Source organism: Meleagris gallopavo, chromosome 4, assembly GCF_000146605.3.
Source record: "Meleagris gallopavo isolate NT-WF06-2002-E0010 breed Aviagen turkey brand Nicholas breeding stock chromosome 4, Turkey_5.1, whole genome shotgun sequence".
NCBI classification, from domain to species: Eukaryota; Metazoa; Chordata; class Aves; order Galliformes; family Phasianidae; genus Meleagris; species Meleagris gallopavo.
The window spans coordinates 40,555,866-40,568,339 of NC_015014.2; the positions used below are offsets into that span (position 1 = coordinate 40,555,866).

The 12,474-nt window shown below is 35.9% G+C and overlaps 1 protein-coding gene across 1 annotated transcript in view; it reads right to left on the reverse strand.

The window, feature by feature from the left end:
• SORBS2 (sorbin and SH3 domain containing 2) overlaps positions 1-12,474 on the reverse strand; it is a 137,346-nt gene that overhangs the window by 63,417 nt on the left and 61,455 nt on the right. Inside the window, 4 exon segments of the mRNA XM_019614819.2 lie at positions 2,156-2,280; positions 3,214-3,240; positions 5,511-5,603; positions 12,273-12,322. Coding sequence (XP_019470364.1) covers positions 2,156-2,280; positions 3,214-3,240; positions 5,511-5,603; positions 12,273-12,282 — 255 coding nt within the window. The 5' untranslated portion in view covers positions 12,283-12,322.

A 12,474-nucleotide genomic window follows, 5' to 3' on the forward strand; every position in this document is an offset into this window, starting at 1 on the left:
AAAAAAAAAAAGATTATTTGACATGTATATGAAAAGTGATCCTCCTATTATTACTTACTACGATGCTTGATAGCATCTCTTCATACACAAGATAGAGTTGCTTCTGTGAGACGGTTGGCTTGTTTTTGCTATACTACCTGCTTGATATCCACATTTCTCCTGGATGAGATCAGTACTGAATTTTCATCTCAGTAGGCACAGGGTATGCAGGAAACAGAAGGATTTTGAAATGCTTTGCCTTGATGTGTGGAGGTGGTTGACTTAAAAGACTTAACCAACCACACAGGACACTTAGAAGACAGCAAGGACTGCCCTGCTGAAAACACTTAGAAAATTATTTGGTGGGCCTAGGAAACTGCCAGAGTTGCATTTACAGAAAAAAAAACAACCACCACCACCATTTCCTACCCATATGCTATCCTTCTACAGCACCTATGTCAACACAGTGTTTTAATGATGCAACCTCTCAACCTACAATTCACTAATTTCCTATTGTGCATTTGCACTCCATAAAGTGCTCACAGAGGAACAAGGAAGTCTACTTTCCAGCTCAGTTGCCTTTTCTTTTTTTTATTTTTTGGGTACAATATACTTCCAAAAACTATGTTTTGCTCAGTTCTAGTTTGATTCATGTGACAGGTAGTTTTACCCAGAAAACAGAAAGTCTAACTTTGATAATGTAAGTATAACTAAAGAGAGTTAAGTGATTCATGAATGATCTAAAATAAAAGATGGAAAAATTAAATATACCACATGGCACTCTGCAGCCTGTGAAGAAGGAAGAACTGTAGACTTTTGTCCCACATCCTTTGAAGACATCTTTGAAGTGTCTGGAGAAATACTAGGTGGATGTTCTTGGGTTTCAGGCTCTGCATTATTGTCAGGGGTGGGAGCTATCTGAATGGAAAGAGATGCTGTGTGTATCTCAGACATTGGGTTACAGGCAGGTGAGACAGGCCTTTGTGAAAATATTGGCACTTCAACAGGCTTGAGCTGTTGCTGTATATTACAGTGAACACCACTTGCTGGGTCTTGTGTCCGGGTTAATTTAAGGGTAGATACCCTCCGCTTTTGAGACTGCTGCGTTTGGCCTTGATGGAGAGTGGCACTAATACCAGCTACTGTGCTTGTGCCTACACTGGAGGTAGTGGTCAGTGGTCTAGTGATTGTTTGTACATACGACACATTCGTGTTAGATATCTGAGAAGATATTATCTTCTGGGCAGACTTCTCGTTAGTGTAATAGCCAGTATGTGAAGGAGGGTGTTTAGCTGGCTCAGTTGTTACCGTCTGGAGATTAATTGCATTTTTGTGATTAGTTACTCTTGCTTTCTGAAAGCTTTCTTTTCTAGGAGGTGGCAGAGGTGCCTTATTTGCCAAAATCATCCACACACAACAAAATAACATTGAAGAAGAAACAGAAAGAAAGTAAATGTTAGCAGGAGATATACTGTAGTTTGAATTCTATCTTTAAATAAAGAAACTAAGACCTAAGGCTTTTACTCAAGATTGTTAATACAATGGAAAACAGAACAACTTAGGTTTCCACCATCTTTTGCTGTAGGGGGCTGAACAATTTGTATTTAGAAAACTAGATGTTCCATTTGCTCGGAGTAAACTGGAATCAGACTCCAGAAGAGTCTTTCTTTTCTTTAAAAATCACAATTATTACACTGAATAAAAATTAAAACTGTGGAATTCTTCATGATACTGTCCAAAATGTACTATATGATTTTAGATGACAACCTATTATTCACAGGTAATGCACATAAATACAACACACCTCCTAAAGCTCTGAATTAAAATAGTTACAGAAACAGAATTGACACTGGCCTGTTGGTTCCTTTTTGAACAGATTAATATGTTTGCACATTAAGTGCCTTCTAATCATAATGTTCAGACAAAAAAAAAAAAGCAGAAATACTATCTTATAATTAAAAACCTTTATCCTCCATTATCCTGATAACAAGTGTACTATTTTTTTAGTGCAAAATTGTAATAAGTATTATTTGAAGTTTGGGAATACTCCTAGAAAGCTGTGATTCACACTATCTGGAAGAAAAAGCTTCCCCATAGGGATATCCCATCTGTATATAGTGTCCAGAATAACACACACACAAATGCTAAGAATGAAATTTGGTATGCTCAGTTTTACCTGAGTTGGTGATTTTTTGTCCTGTAGGTTTGGCCGCACACTTCTAAAACCTTTTGCTGTAAGAGATGAACTGCTAATGTCCCCATTCAGTGTCTCTCTGCTTCCATCATTGTAAGCTCTCCAAGCTTTTGTGAGAAAAAAAAAAAAAATACACATTTTTTTTTTGATGATTACTAGATCCAGATATTGCAATCATCACAACAAACCAACTGTATGCAAACATGGAAATATTTCTTTATTACACAACTGACACTACTGCTGATATTTCCATGGATGTTTTAAGAATAGGGCTGAAGCTGTAACTTTGCTAATTTTTGTATCTTATTTACATCAGTACTGTTCATAGCAGTTTGTTAGCTTCCTACAAAGTTCTTATATGCTGTAGATCTTCAGCTTAGGAGTCCTTTTGAGTTCTTGGTGGTTTATCCCTAGTATAAAGCAGACTGAAATACTCTTTCAGGTTAGGTTCTTGATCTTCACAGCTAGATTTCAAAAAACATCCCAGCTCAGAAAAGTCACTACCTGATCATTTGCTCCAATCTTCTTTTCAAATCTGAACACCACCTCAATTTTCCAAAGCATATTTTGTCTTTATTATAAGAGCTAAACATCCAAAAGGACACTGTCCAAATACATGGAAGATACTACACTACCTCAACAAGTTACAGATATGAAGACAAAATATTGAAGAAAGAGGCTGGGATAAGTAACACATTGTGTGAGTAGGCTGCTAAGTGGGGTGAGTGGAACTTGTAATCCTAAGTAAGAGACTAAAAATGATATAACAAGTCCCACTGAAGCTGAAGGTGACAAATTAGCAGTCTGTGTGCTCCCACGCAACCCGTTTTCTGACAACATATACTGTTATAGAAAATACTGCTTCCCAAGTAAGACTTTAATTTGAGGTCTTAACCAACCATTATTACTACAAATTCAATGGCACTTTTCTTAATGATTCTATATATATGAAGTGGTGAAATCAAAGGAAGGAAAATTGTTATATTTCATCCTGTTAACATGATATTACAGTGATTCATAAATACCATTGTTTTATTTACCTGAATCTGGAGACTGAGAATCAGATCCTAAAATCAAGAAAGAACAAATATTAGTTTGTGTTATAAATGCTTGGAGTGTCTTAATGTGCAGCTAAGCTCATAGGGTTAATTTTATAAGTTATGTTTAAAAAAAAAACAACACAGTGACTCAGTAATCAATGATGCCAAGAGAGATATGTATGCTTCTATTAATTGGTCTGTTGCCATGACTCTTCAGATAAAAGTATTGAATTAAATGGCATCATAGTGATCTAGTGAACACATTGAGATCAGATCAGAAAAACAGCAAAACATCTGGTCCATACTGCTACACCAGTTCATTTAAATAATTAAGCTGCTGATCCAATCAGTAAACAATCATTATGAATACAAAGTTTTATTTTAAGGAACTTGCTGAGAATTATGTATTTATATTTATATATTAATTTTTACTGTCTGCAATAGATGCAGTTAGCAAAAGGATCTGCCTATAAAAACAAATAGCATATGTGAGTCTTTCTGATGCTGCCTATGGGAAAAACGTAGCTATGGTCCCACCCCTCCCTCACCTCACAGCTCCAGCTGTCTATATAGATGCATTCTTATAAACATTTCATCACCTCGTTTCCTTTCTATTAAGGCCAAGTGTCTATCAGAAGTATGGGAGTATTTGCAATTGTATAAACAAATCTTGCTTAAGAAATAGTACTTGAAAGTCTCTAAACAGCTAGTTTTGAAAATTAGGAATAAAACCTCTCTAGTAATTTTTTTTTTCTCATGACACAATTTAGAAACTCTGTAAAGTATGCAGGTATTCTTTTGCTCAGTTATCTGAATTCCTTTCTTAATTATGCCTCAAAATAGTACACTATATATAACTAATGTTTACTGTAGAAGTTCTACAGTGTGTTAAAAGTTATTAATTAACTACTGCTATTTCAGACAGCCAATAATACATATTTGCTATCTTTTTTTTTTTTCAGTATATACTGAGGTCTACTACCATTTAGAATCTTGATATCAGAAGAAATAGCATTCTTTTAAGATCAACTGAAAAGTTTTAATTCAAAACTAAGAAAGATGTCTACAGGTTGTCAGGATTTTTTTTTTTTTACCCCCCACCAGAATGCATGAAACTTTCTTCACTACTTCAAAACAAATCACTAATGAACACATACATACTGCCAGCACATGGTAGATCAGAAATTCTGGTGTTTTCTTGGATTATTTAGAGATATAATAGTGTTTTTTCCCCTCTGAACAAACTAACGTTTTTACCTCTCCAAACAAATTGAAAATAATTTTTATGTACAATAATCTAGCCCCAGTAGGACTACAGAACTAAGAGCACTCATCATTAGTTTTGAGTGCAATAGCACAACACATTACAAGGCTTGTACATGCTGAAATAAAAAATTCATAGAAAGACTGCTAAGAAATAGAAACGTAATGCTTTCTTGAATTATTATGCAAGCAGTAATCCCTATGACTGTTCTACTACCCTTACTTACAAAGAGCAATATCCAAATTTTTAATTTGTTTCAGAAATTCAAACAGAGTTCTTATTCCTGGGATTAGCCTTACATTATAAAAACATACAAAACAAAGACGTTACATCGCAACTCCTTTCTGGCTCTCTGAAATTTATGCTCATTGAACTTTATTATTATATTCAGTGTAAACACTTAATGTTTATATTGGAAAGAATTAGCCTACAACACTTGAGATTCTTTATGGATTTTTACTTACAACTACTTAATTCACGTTTGAATCTGGACAGCTGACACCCATTAAGATTTCATCTTGTGAAATCAGACAGAAGAATGCTAAGCAGCAGCTCTCCCTACTGAATGCTCTCTATGGTTTTATTGTTCCACACATTTTTAGGAAAACATTTCATAAATGTTTTTAAATTATTCTGGCTTCTGATGATCATTGTACCATTGCATACAGATTCTTTTAGGAGCAGTTCTAAAGCCACTTGTAATAAACATCCTCTCTTCATGCTGTATTATTCTGTAAAACAATGGGGGACATGAAACCCAAATTCTGTTTTATGTACCAAAGGCAAAGTTAATTAAAAAAAAAAAAAAGAAGCTTCTTCGTAAGTCTTTCTATCTTTTTCCATCAATGACTACAGAATACAGGCAGAAAGAAATAAGAACTACTTTCTAAAGAGCACTGTAGAACTAAGGAAAATATCTGTCAGTAGAATAGAAAATATGGTTACCTTTCCCCTCCTGCAGAGTGATATTGTAGACAAATATAATGCTACAGAATGCCATTCATGAGCAGTATCTTACTGTTAGTTGTTATACCTGAAGCCAGTAGGTTTGGAGAGCTCTGAACCCTCTTCACAGCTGTTAATGTGACAGACATTGCAGCACGTTTGCGAGCACACCCACCGCTATCTGGAAGCACAAAACAATACAGACACCAGCCCCAGACAAAGGAAGCAAGCACATGCAACACATCACAGTGTGAGATACGCCAAACATACAAGAAAATAAACATGCAATTAGAGAAATGCTGCAGGTACATATAAATTCATGAGTTCCACAGATTAGCAGAATACATAAACTTTCACAAGCTTTAAGAAACAATAAACCTCATACAAACTAAAAAAGCAAATATCTAATACTAAATTCACTGTAGAAATACATATGTCCAGTTGCCTAGAAAACTGCTTAATTATACCCAATAATTGAAAAAATAAACAAGTAATCAAGATAAAGGATTAAGCATTCCAGAGTAATCTGCACTGTAAAATAATTTCGTTGTATGCATTAGAAAGACACCATTCAAACTAAGCCTATGTTGATTAGCTGACAAAGTACTTCTGTATGGTCCTTCAGACACTCTAAACACAAGAAACAAACTAATTAAGGATGGCATGCATTACTTTGATTCAGAGAGAACGTCCCTGGTTTTTTCCTTTTTTTTTTTAATTTTTTTGTTTGTTTGCTTTAAATTTAATGGAAGATAAACACATGCATGTCTAGAACCAAACTATACTTCAAGGGAAAGACTTGAAATCTAAATCTAAAATATGTCTGAACAACTAGCAGTATGAAAAACCTTTCTTCTGGAACTGGATCTCCTTTTTTCTTTCCTCCCTCATTTGGGCTATCATTCTGTCTTTAGCAGAACTTTGTTTTATAAGGAGGAGGCTTTCCTACAACGTGCTTTTTAGAAACTATCATAATTATCAAAGTTAGTAAATATCCTTCCTGATAATTTATCCAGAATATTTTTCTGCACTCAATGTAAAAATTATATTTAAGAGAGACCTGCAACCTATTAGTGGAAAGGATTTCCTATAATGGTAATTTGAGCCACAGAGAAGACATCTTAAACCAATCTCCCAGAGAAGTGAGCTGCAGGCATTCCCTTGCTCATTCCAACATTCCCCCAAAATAGCAAGGATACACATTAAGCAGTTGTTAATGCAGACAAACATCTGAGTCACTGCCCCAGGTGTAAGGGGTTCTAAAGAGCCACTGTTAGCTCCAAGTCCAGAGGCAAAGGGCCAGATGGTTTTAGTCAGCAACAGCCTCATGCATTACATTAACTGATATTAATTATTGGTACTAGACTTGGGAAACAGAAATTGGTTATCAAATTTGTTTTAATTTGCTTACATAAACATAGCATGGCAATGGTAACAAAAATCACATTTTCCGTTCTTGTATCATTCTTCCCACTAACATAAAATGGAAATAATTCCAGGGAGACTTGACAATCTGCTGATACTGACTTTTTGTTTTTATCTGAATATGGGCAGACTTCAGCAACACATTTATTTCATTAATACAAGCTGCCACTTTTAAATTCAAACTAATGTTTTATTTGTACTTTTCAAGAGCTACCTTTTTGATTTTCAGCATAGAAAAGCTAAGATAGGAGAAAAGGAGGAGGAGACCAAATACAAATATTTAATCAACATAACTTCCACGAATTCTGCTTCAAATTCATTTCTAATGTAACTGAATGGAGTCACAATTCTGTATTAGTAGACACATTATCTAGCAAAAGATTTGACAGCTTCACGCAAGATAGATAAAACAGGCTTTGCAATAGACTATATGCATATTCATACACCATTTACCTCTCTATATAGAAGCCACCCCTCCAAATCTGTACCTGCTATAACATTCTCAGTATGTACACAATAGTGGCAGAGTTGCTTTGCACTCAGGTGAGATACAAACACACAAACACACTGCCTTCAGTTGTGCAATATATGTGATCAAACATGAATGATTATGGACAAGTACATATTTATGCCTTATGGATTCCTTCTTCCTATCTTTGTCCAGGCCAAGCTCCCATAAATCAAGGGCATCTGAATGAAGATCAGAAGAATCTGTGTGTTACCGTAAAAGGTCCAGATCTGCATGGCCTTATACAGCTGAACTTTGAGAAGCTTATTTCAGCCTGTACTCCTTTTTCATAATTCCACCAAATTTCCAGCAAATGCTAACTTAATTTACACTGATTCCTGAAGTCTGAATAACACCAAAAAGCTCTAAGTCTAGAGAACAGAGAATTCCAAAACAGTGCAGGAGACTGAACCATTTTCTCACTTCATCTGCAAAATATAAGCAATTAATATTGCAAAGCTGCTATTCAATGAATAAATGAAGACGAAATCAATAAGAAATGCCTACACGCATAAAAAAATGTGTGTGCATATGTATACAATCTGCTTCTGACATTAGAAATCCTTCTGGTCTGAGAGCCATAGCATCCTAGGGATTGTTTTAATGTTTAACCATAAGCAACTTGAATCAATTCTGCAAGCAGAAATAGACTTGAAGTTGGGCAACAGTTCGCAATCAAAAACACTGCTCAAAATGTCCAGCTCAAATTAGGCCCAACAGTGCTTGATATTCTCTTGCATGTTCTCCATACTCACATCAAACCAGGAAAAGACAAACAAGCATCCTCAGCAGGTACTGCAGAAAAGGAGGAGAAAACAGAGGTAGGAGGTATCTGGTGAGGCATGTTTCTGCTAGTATCTTTTAGAGCAAAAAAACACGTAGCGATGAACTCCTGAATACTATGATCAGTTTTGCATGTTTATCTCTGAAGAGAGAAAAAGAAAGAGCCCCACACTGACAGGAAGTGACAAGCAGCTTACCCTACAGCTAGTAGTACGTGCATATTTGCATACGTACCAGAACACTCCACAGCTTTGCTCTGCATGCTCTCTTTAATTAGTTCACCATCCAGTTCCTTTTGCTTTGACGAATTCTTTCTCCTCTTCTATTCTTTTCCACTTTTCTCCATTCTTCCCCTTTCCTCTCTTTTGTTTTCTGTTTCTTCCTACAAATAACTGAATTTTAAGTCCTGTGCAATCCTCAGCTGCCTCTTCCCCTGCACCCCATAATGATTCCCATACCCTGCAGCACACCCCTCCTTACTTCAGAACTGATCTGGAGTGCTGCTCTCAGTGCTTTGTATTGATGTGCTCCAAGCCTAGACCCCAGGGCTGAGGCCCTCATGGCGCAGGCTTAAAAGGGGTCCAGACACTGTGCTTGTTCTCAGAAGTCCTTGATCTGGGGTACTGCCTGCCTGCTCATCTAGGCTTGTGGAAATGTACCACTGACAGCTCCTGCAAAGCGGCTGGGAGTAGCCTGGCAAGTAATTATTTGGGCTTCTCTTCCTGCTGTCATCTGCCTGAACTCCTCTGTGGGTTCTAAGCTGAGCTACTACTACAGAACCTAACAGTGACTACTCAGGGTCATCTACTATTACTTGGCTCTTTCATACTGCTAAATTGCAGCAGATAATGATTTTAAAAATTATAATGTTGTAGGAGAACATTTGAACAATCAAGCTGTATATTTGTTTTAGTGATCCCAAAACAGCTTCTATTAGCTTGTAGCTTCTAATAGTCTATTCAGGAACTCTCCAGGGACCTGAGAATTTCTATTTTTGTCTCTCAGAGAATTTAAGATGTTAGTGTATGTGATGACTTGCACTAATAATTTTAACAATCACAAAATACTTGTGGGTTTTCAGAACTGCAGACTTTTTTACTCTCAGCTGCTCTTTATGTGCCTCATTTATTTGAAACAGGCAACTTTAAAATTAGATGCATTTATTGAGCATTATCTGTGTGAAACACAGCCAAAACTTTTTTGGATCACTAAGAATCTGTTTTAGTGTATTAGCTTGCATTCATTCATAATCCCTCAGTGAAATTTCCTCTCCCCCAACAACAACCTCACACACCTGGTACAAGCAACAAGCACTTTTATCCTGTGCTGCAATCTGAAGTGAACTTCACTGGGGCTTACATTTTCCAGGTCTTAGTTTCTCAAAATGCCTCACCAAGATAATGATGGTCACCAAATCTGCAATACTTGAAGGCTTGTTGATGAAAATACCTCTATACAGTTCAAAATATCATTCAGTTGATGACTGCATAGTCTGGGTTTAAAAAGGTAATACAAAGGCACACATTCTACTAGACTACTATTTTTGTTAACTTACAGCAAAATTAGAACACCAAAATCAACTACAAATTAAGGTGCCTTCAGTACTTCTGAAACCTTCTCTATATCTAATGTCTGTGCCCTTGTGTTTGCAAATACATTTCACTGCATTTAGCTGCTGAGTATTTCTTCCTAACATGTGGTACAGAATCAACATCAAGCACTGAAACATCCCTCCCATATATGGTAGAGTAATGAAAACCAAAGCTCTTCAAAACATTTTCTCTGTAGACAAAAATATCTTCTACAGAGTTCGCTGAGACAGACTGCCAAGCCTGCAGCCACAGGGAATGCTGGGTTAGAGCAGCCCAGTCCAAGCAGTACATCAGCTTTTTAAAGCTGCACATAGACCAGGTCTGTTTGCTTTGCCATTTGAACAACTACTTGCACTAAACTCAAGAGAAAATTTATCTGCTGAAATAATTAATCGTAATCCTAGTTTAAAACAAAATAGTGGCAAATTCACAGTAAACCAAAAACCTCCAGTTTTGTCATACAAGAATTTCTATTATAAAGCAGTGAAATAGCAAAAAAATTAAAGGAACTTCTGCATTCTTTTAATGCCCTAAGACAGGTGACTGTGCCAAACATCCTCAGTCTCAGCCACTTAGTAAAGCAATGCTTCACCAACAGTAGTGTAAGAAGTTCACTTCTATGTCCTACTCATGGGAGTTTTTCTTACAGTCAAGAAGTGACATACATCAATAGAACTGATATGAAATGCTGCTTTTTTTTTTTTTTGCCAATACTTCCTTTTAGTACAGCTTGCAATGTGCACATCCATAAGATGAAAAATGTTTTCACTACTTAAGAGCACAGTAGATTAAAGTCCAACTTACAGTCATGATGTCTTTAAGAAACTATGCAAGATTTCAAGTATAGTTGGGTCTTTAAGTGGATTTTCAAGTATCCTATGTGATCAGAAGAGTCAATCCATAACAGATGTCATTCAGACATATAGATGATTAAAATCTTTATGTCTGTTCCTCTTCAGAGTTTCAGACTAACTTGAGAAACTTTAGTGCAGTGCAGAACAAAACCACCCTTCAGAGCTGCAGTAACACAAACTGGTAATTTTCATCTCTGACACAAGCCACACTTTTCAAAAGTAGAAGCTATAAAATGACATCTATTATGTTTTAACCCATATGATTACAGTGTACAGTGTAATCACTCAAACAGATGATGCTTAGCTGACTTACTTCTGAAATTACAGTTCTGTGTAGCAAGCAGTACTTCACTATTACATTCATTATACAGACTGACATGTTTAGGAAGGAAATCTTGTAAAAAAAAATGCAAAATGGTGAGACAAATTTCCATAAATGAAATCCTTATCAAGACTTAGTGCTACTCCCTCTCCGTCACCCACTGACGGAGGTCTGCAAGACATTTCAGAACAACCAAAAAATACCCCACCTCAACTGAGAAACTTTGCTTTTCCTAATAAAAATAGTTGCAAATATAGCAGTTTCATCACAATACATTTTAATTTTGTCTTACACAATATATTTTAACTTTGTCTTAAAAAAAACCCTTTTGAGAACCTCATGAATTCCAATCACTGACTGAGAGAATCAGAGGCCAGGAAGCTCTTCAATACAGGAGCCTAGAAAATAACAGCAAGCTATAGCATGATAGCATGGAAACATTAATCCCTTGGATTTAGAGCATGCTGCTGAAAGATCTACACTGGTTTCACAGGCAGCTCAGGACCTCTAGCCCCAAGCATGAGATTTTCCTTATTTCAAATTTTCAGTGCAGCACTGTGATCAATAATAAAAGTAATTGGTCTGCAGAGAATGAGTATTTCTCTTCCTGTGCCACAGATAATATGCAAAGCAGATAGTTTATCTGTAGAGGGTAAAGAAGTGACGGCAGCTGTAAATTTTACACCTGGCATGAGGATTTCACTGGTCTGCTTACTAGCGGGCTGTTCCCACTTCTAGCAAAACCATTAGAATTATCTATTGACTTAAATGATTCAGGAACAAGTCAGGAGTATTTTACAGATCATAACATAAAGATATATACTGCTGAGTAATTTGTGTGGTCAGTAGATCTATCAATGTAACTTGAGAGAAAACGTAAATCTTCAAGTACAAAATAGTTATCCTCATCTGATTATGCAAACGCAGCCAATACAAATATTTATGTCTTTTAATTTACTGACAATAAAGAATGGAAACAAAACATTTTTAAGGCATGATAGGAAAATGTGATACTGATACTTTAGCATCAATTTTCCACAGCCTTTATGTCCCAGTATTACACACATTTGCAGAAAAGCATATGTATACAAAACTGAAAGAAGTAACATAAGCACAGAAAGCTAAACATGCATGTATGTTTTATATATCCATATATATCCATACATACAAAACCAAGTATGTAAAATTCATATATGGAATAGAAATCCATATAAACAGACATACTACTAAAATACTTTGCTTTGTTTAAATTCAACACCAACTAACATGAACTTTTAAATAAATCTGGGATTTTCTCTGCCTTCTAAACAACATATAGTTGTACACTTAGTTGTAAGTAAAGAAAAATCTCACATAAGCAGCATACCTGTGTTCATTCTGACACTGATGGATTTGCTATAAAAGTCTTCAGATTTCCTGTGAAGAATAAAATGATCTATTAATTTGCACAAGACATGAATATGTGGCACAAAATGGCAGCACGACTTCTCAGGGAAGTGGAGAATCAACATGATATAAACAACAGTCCTATTTTAATGTGGCTTTAATTAAATTGGCACTGCATGTTC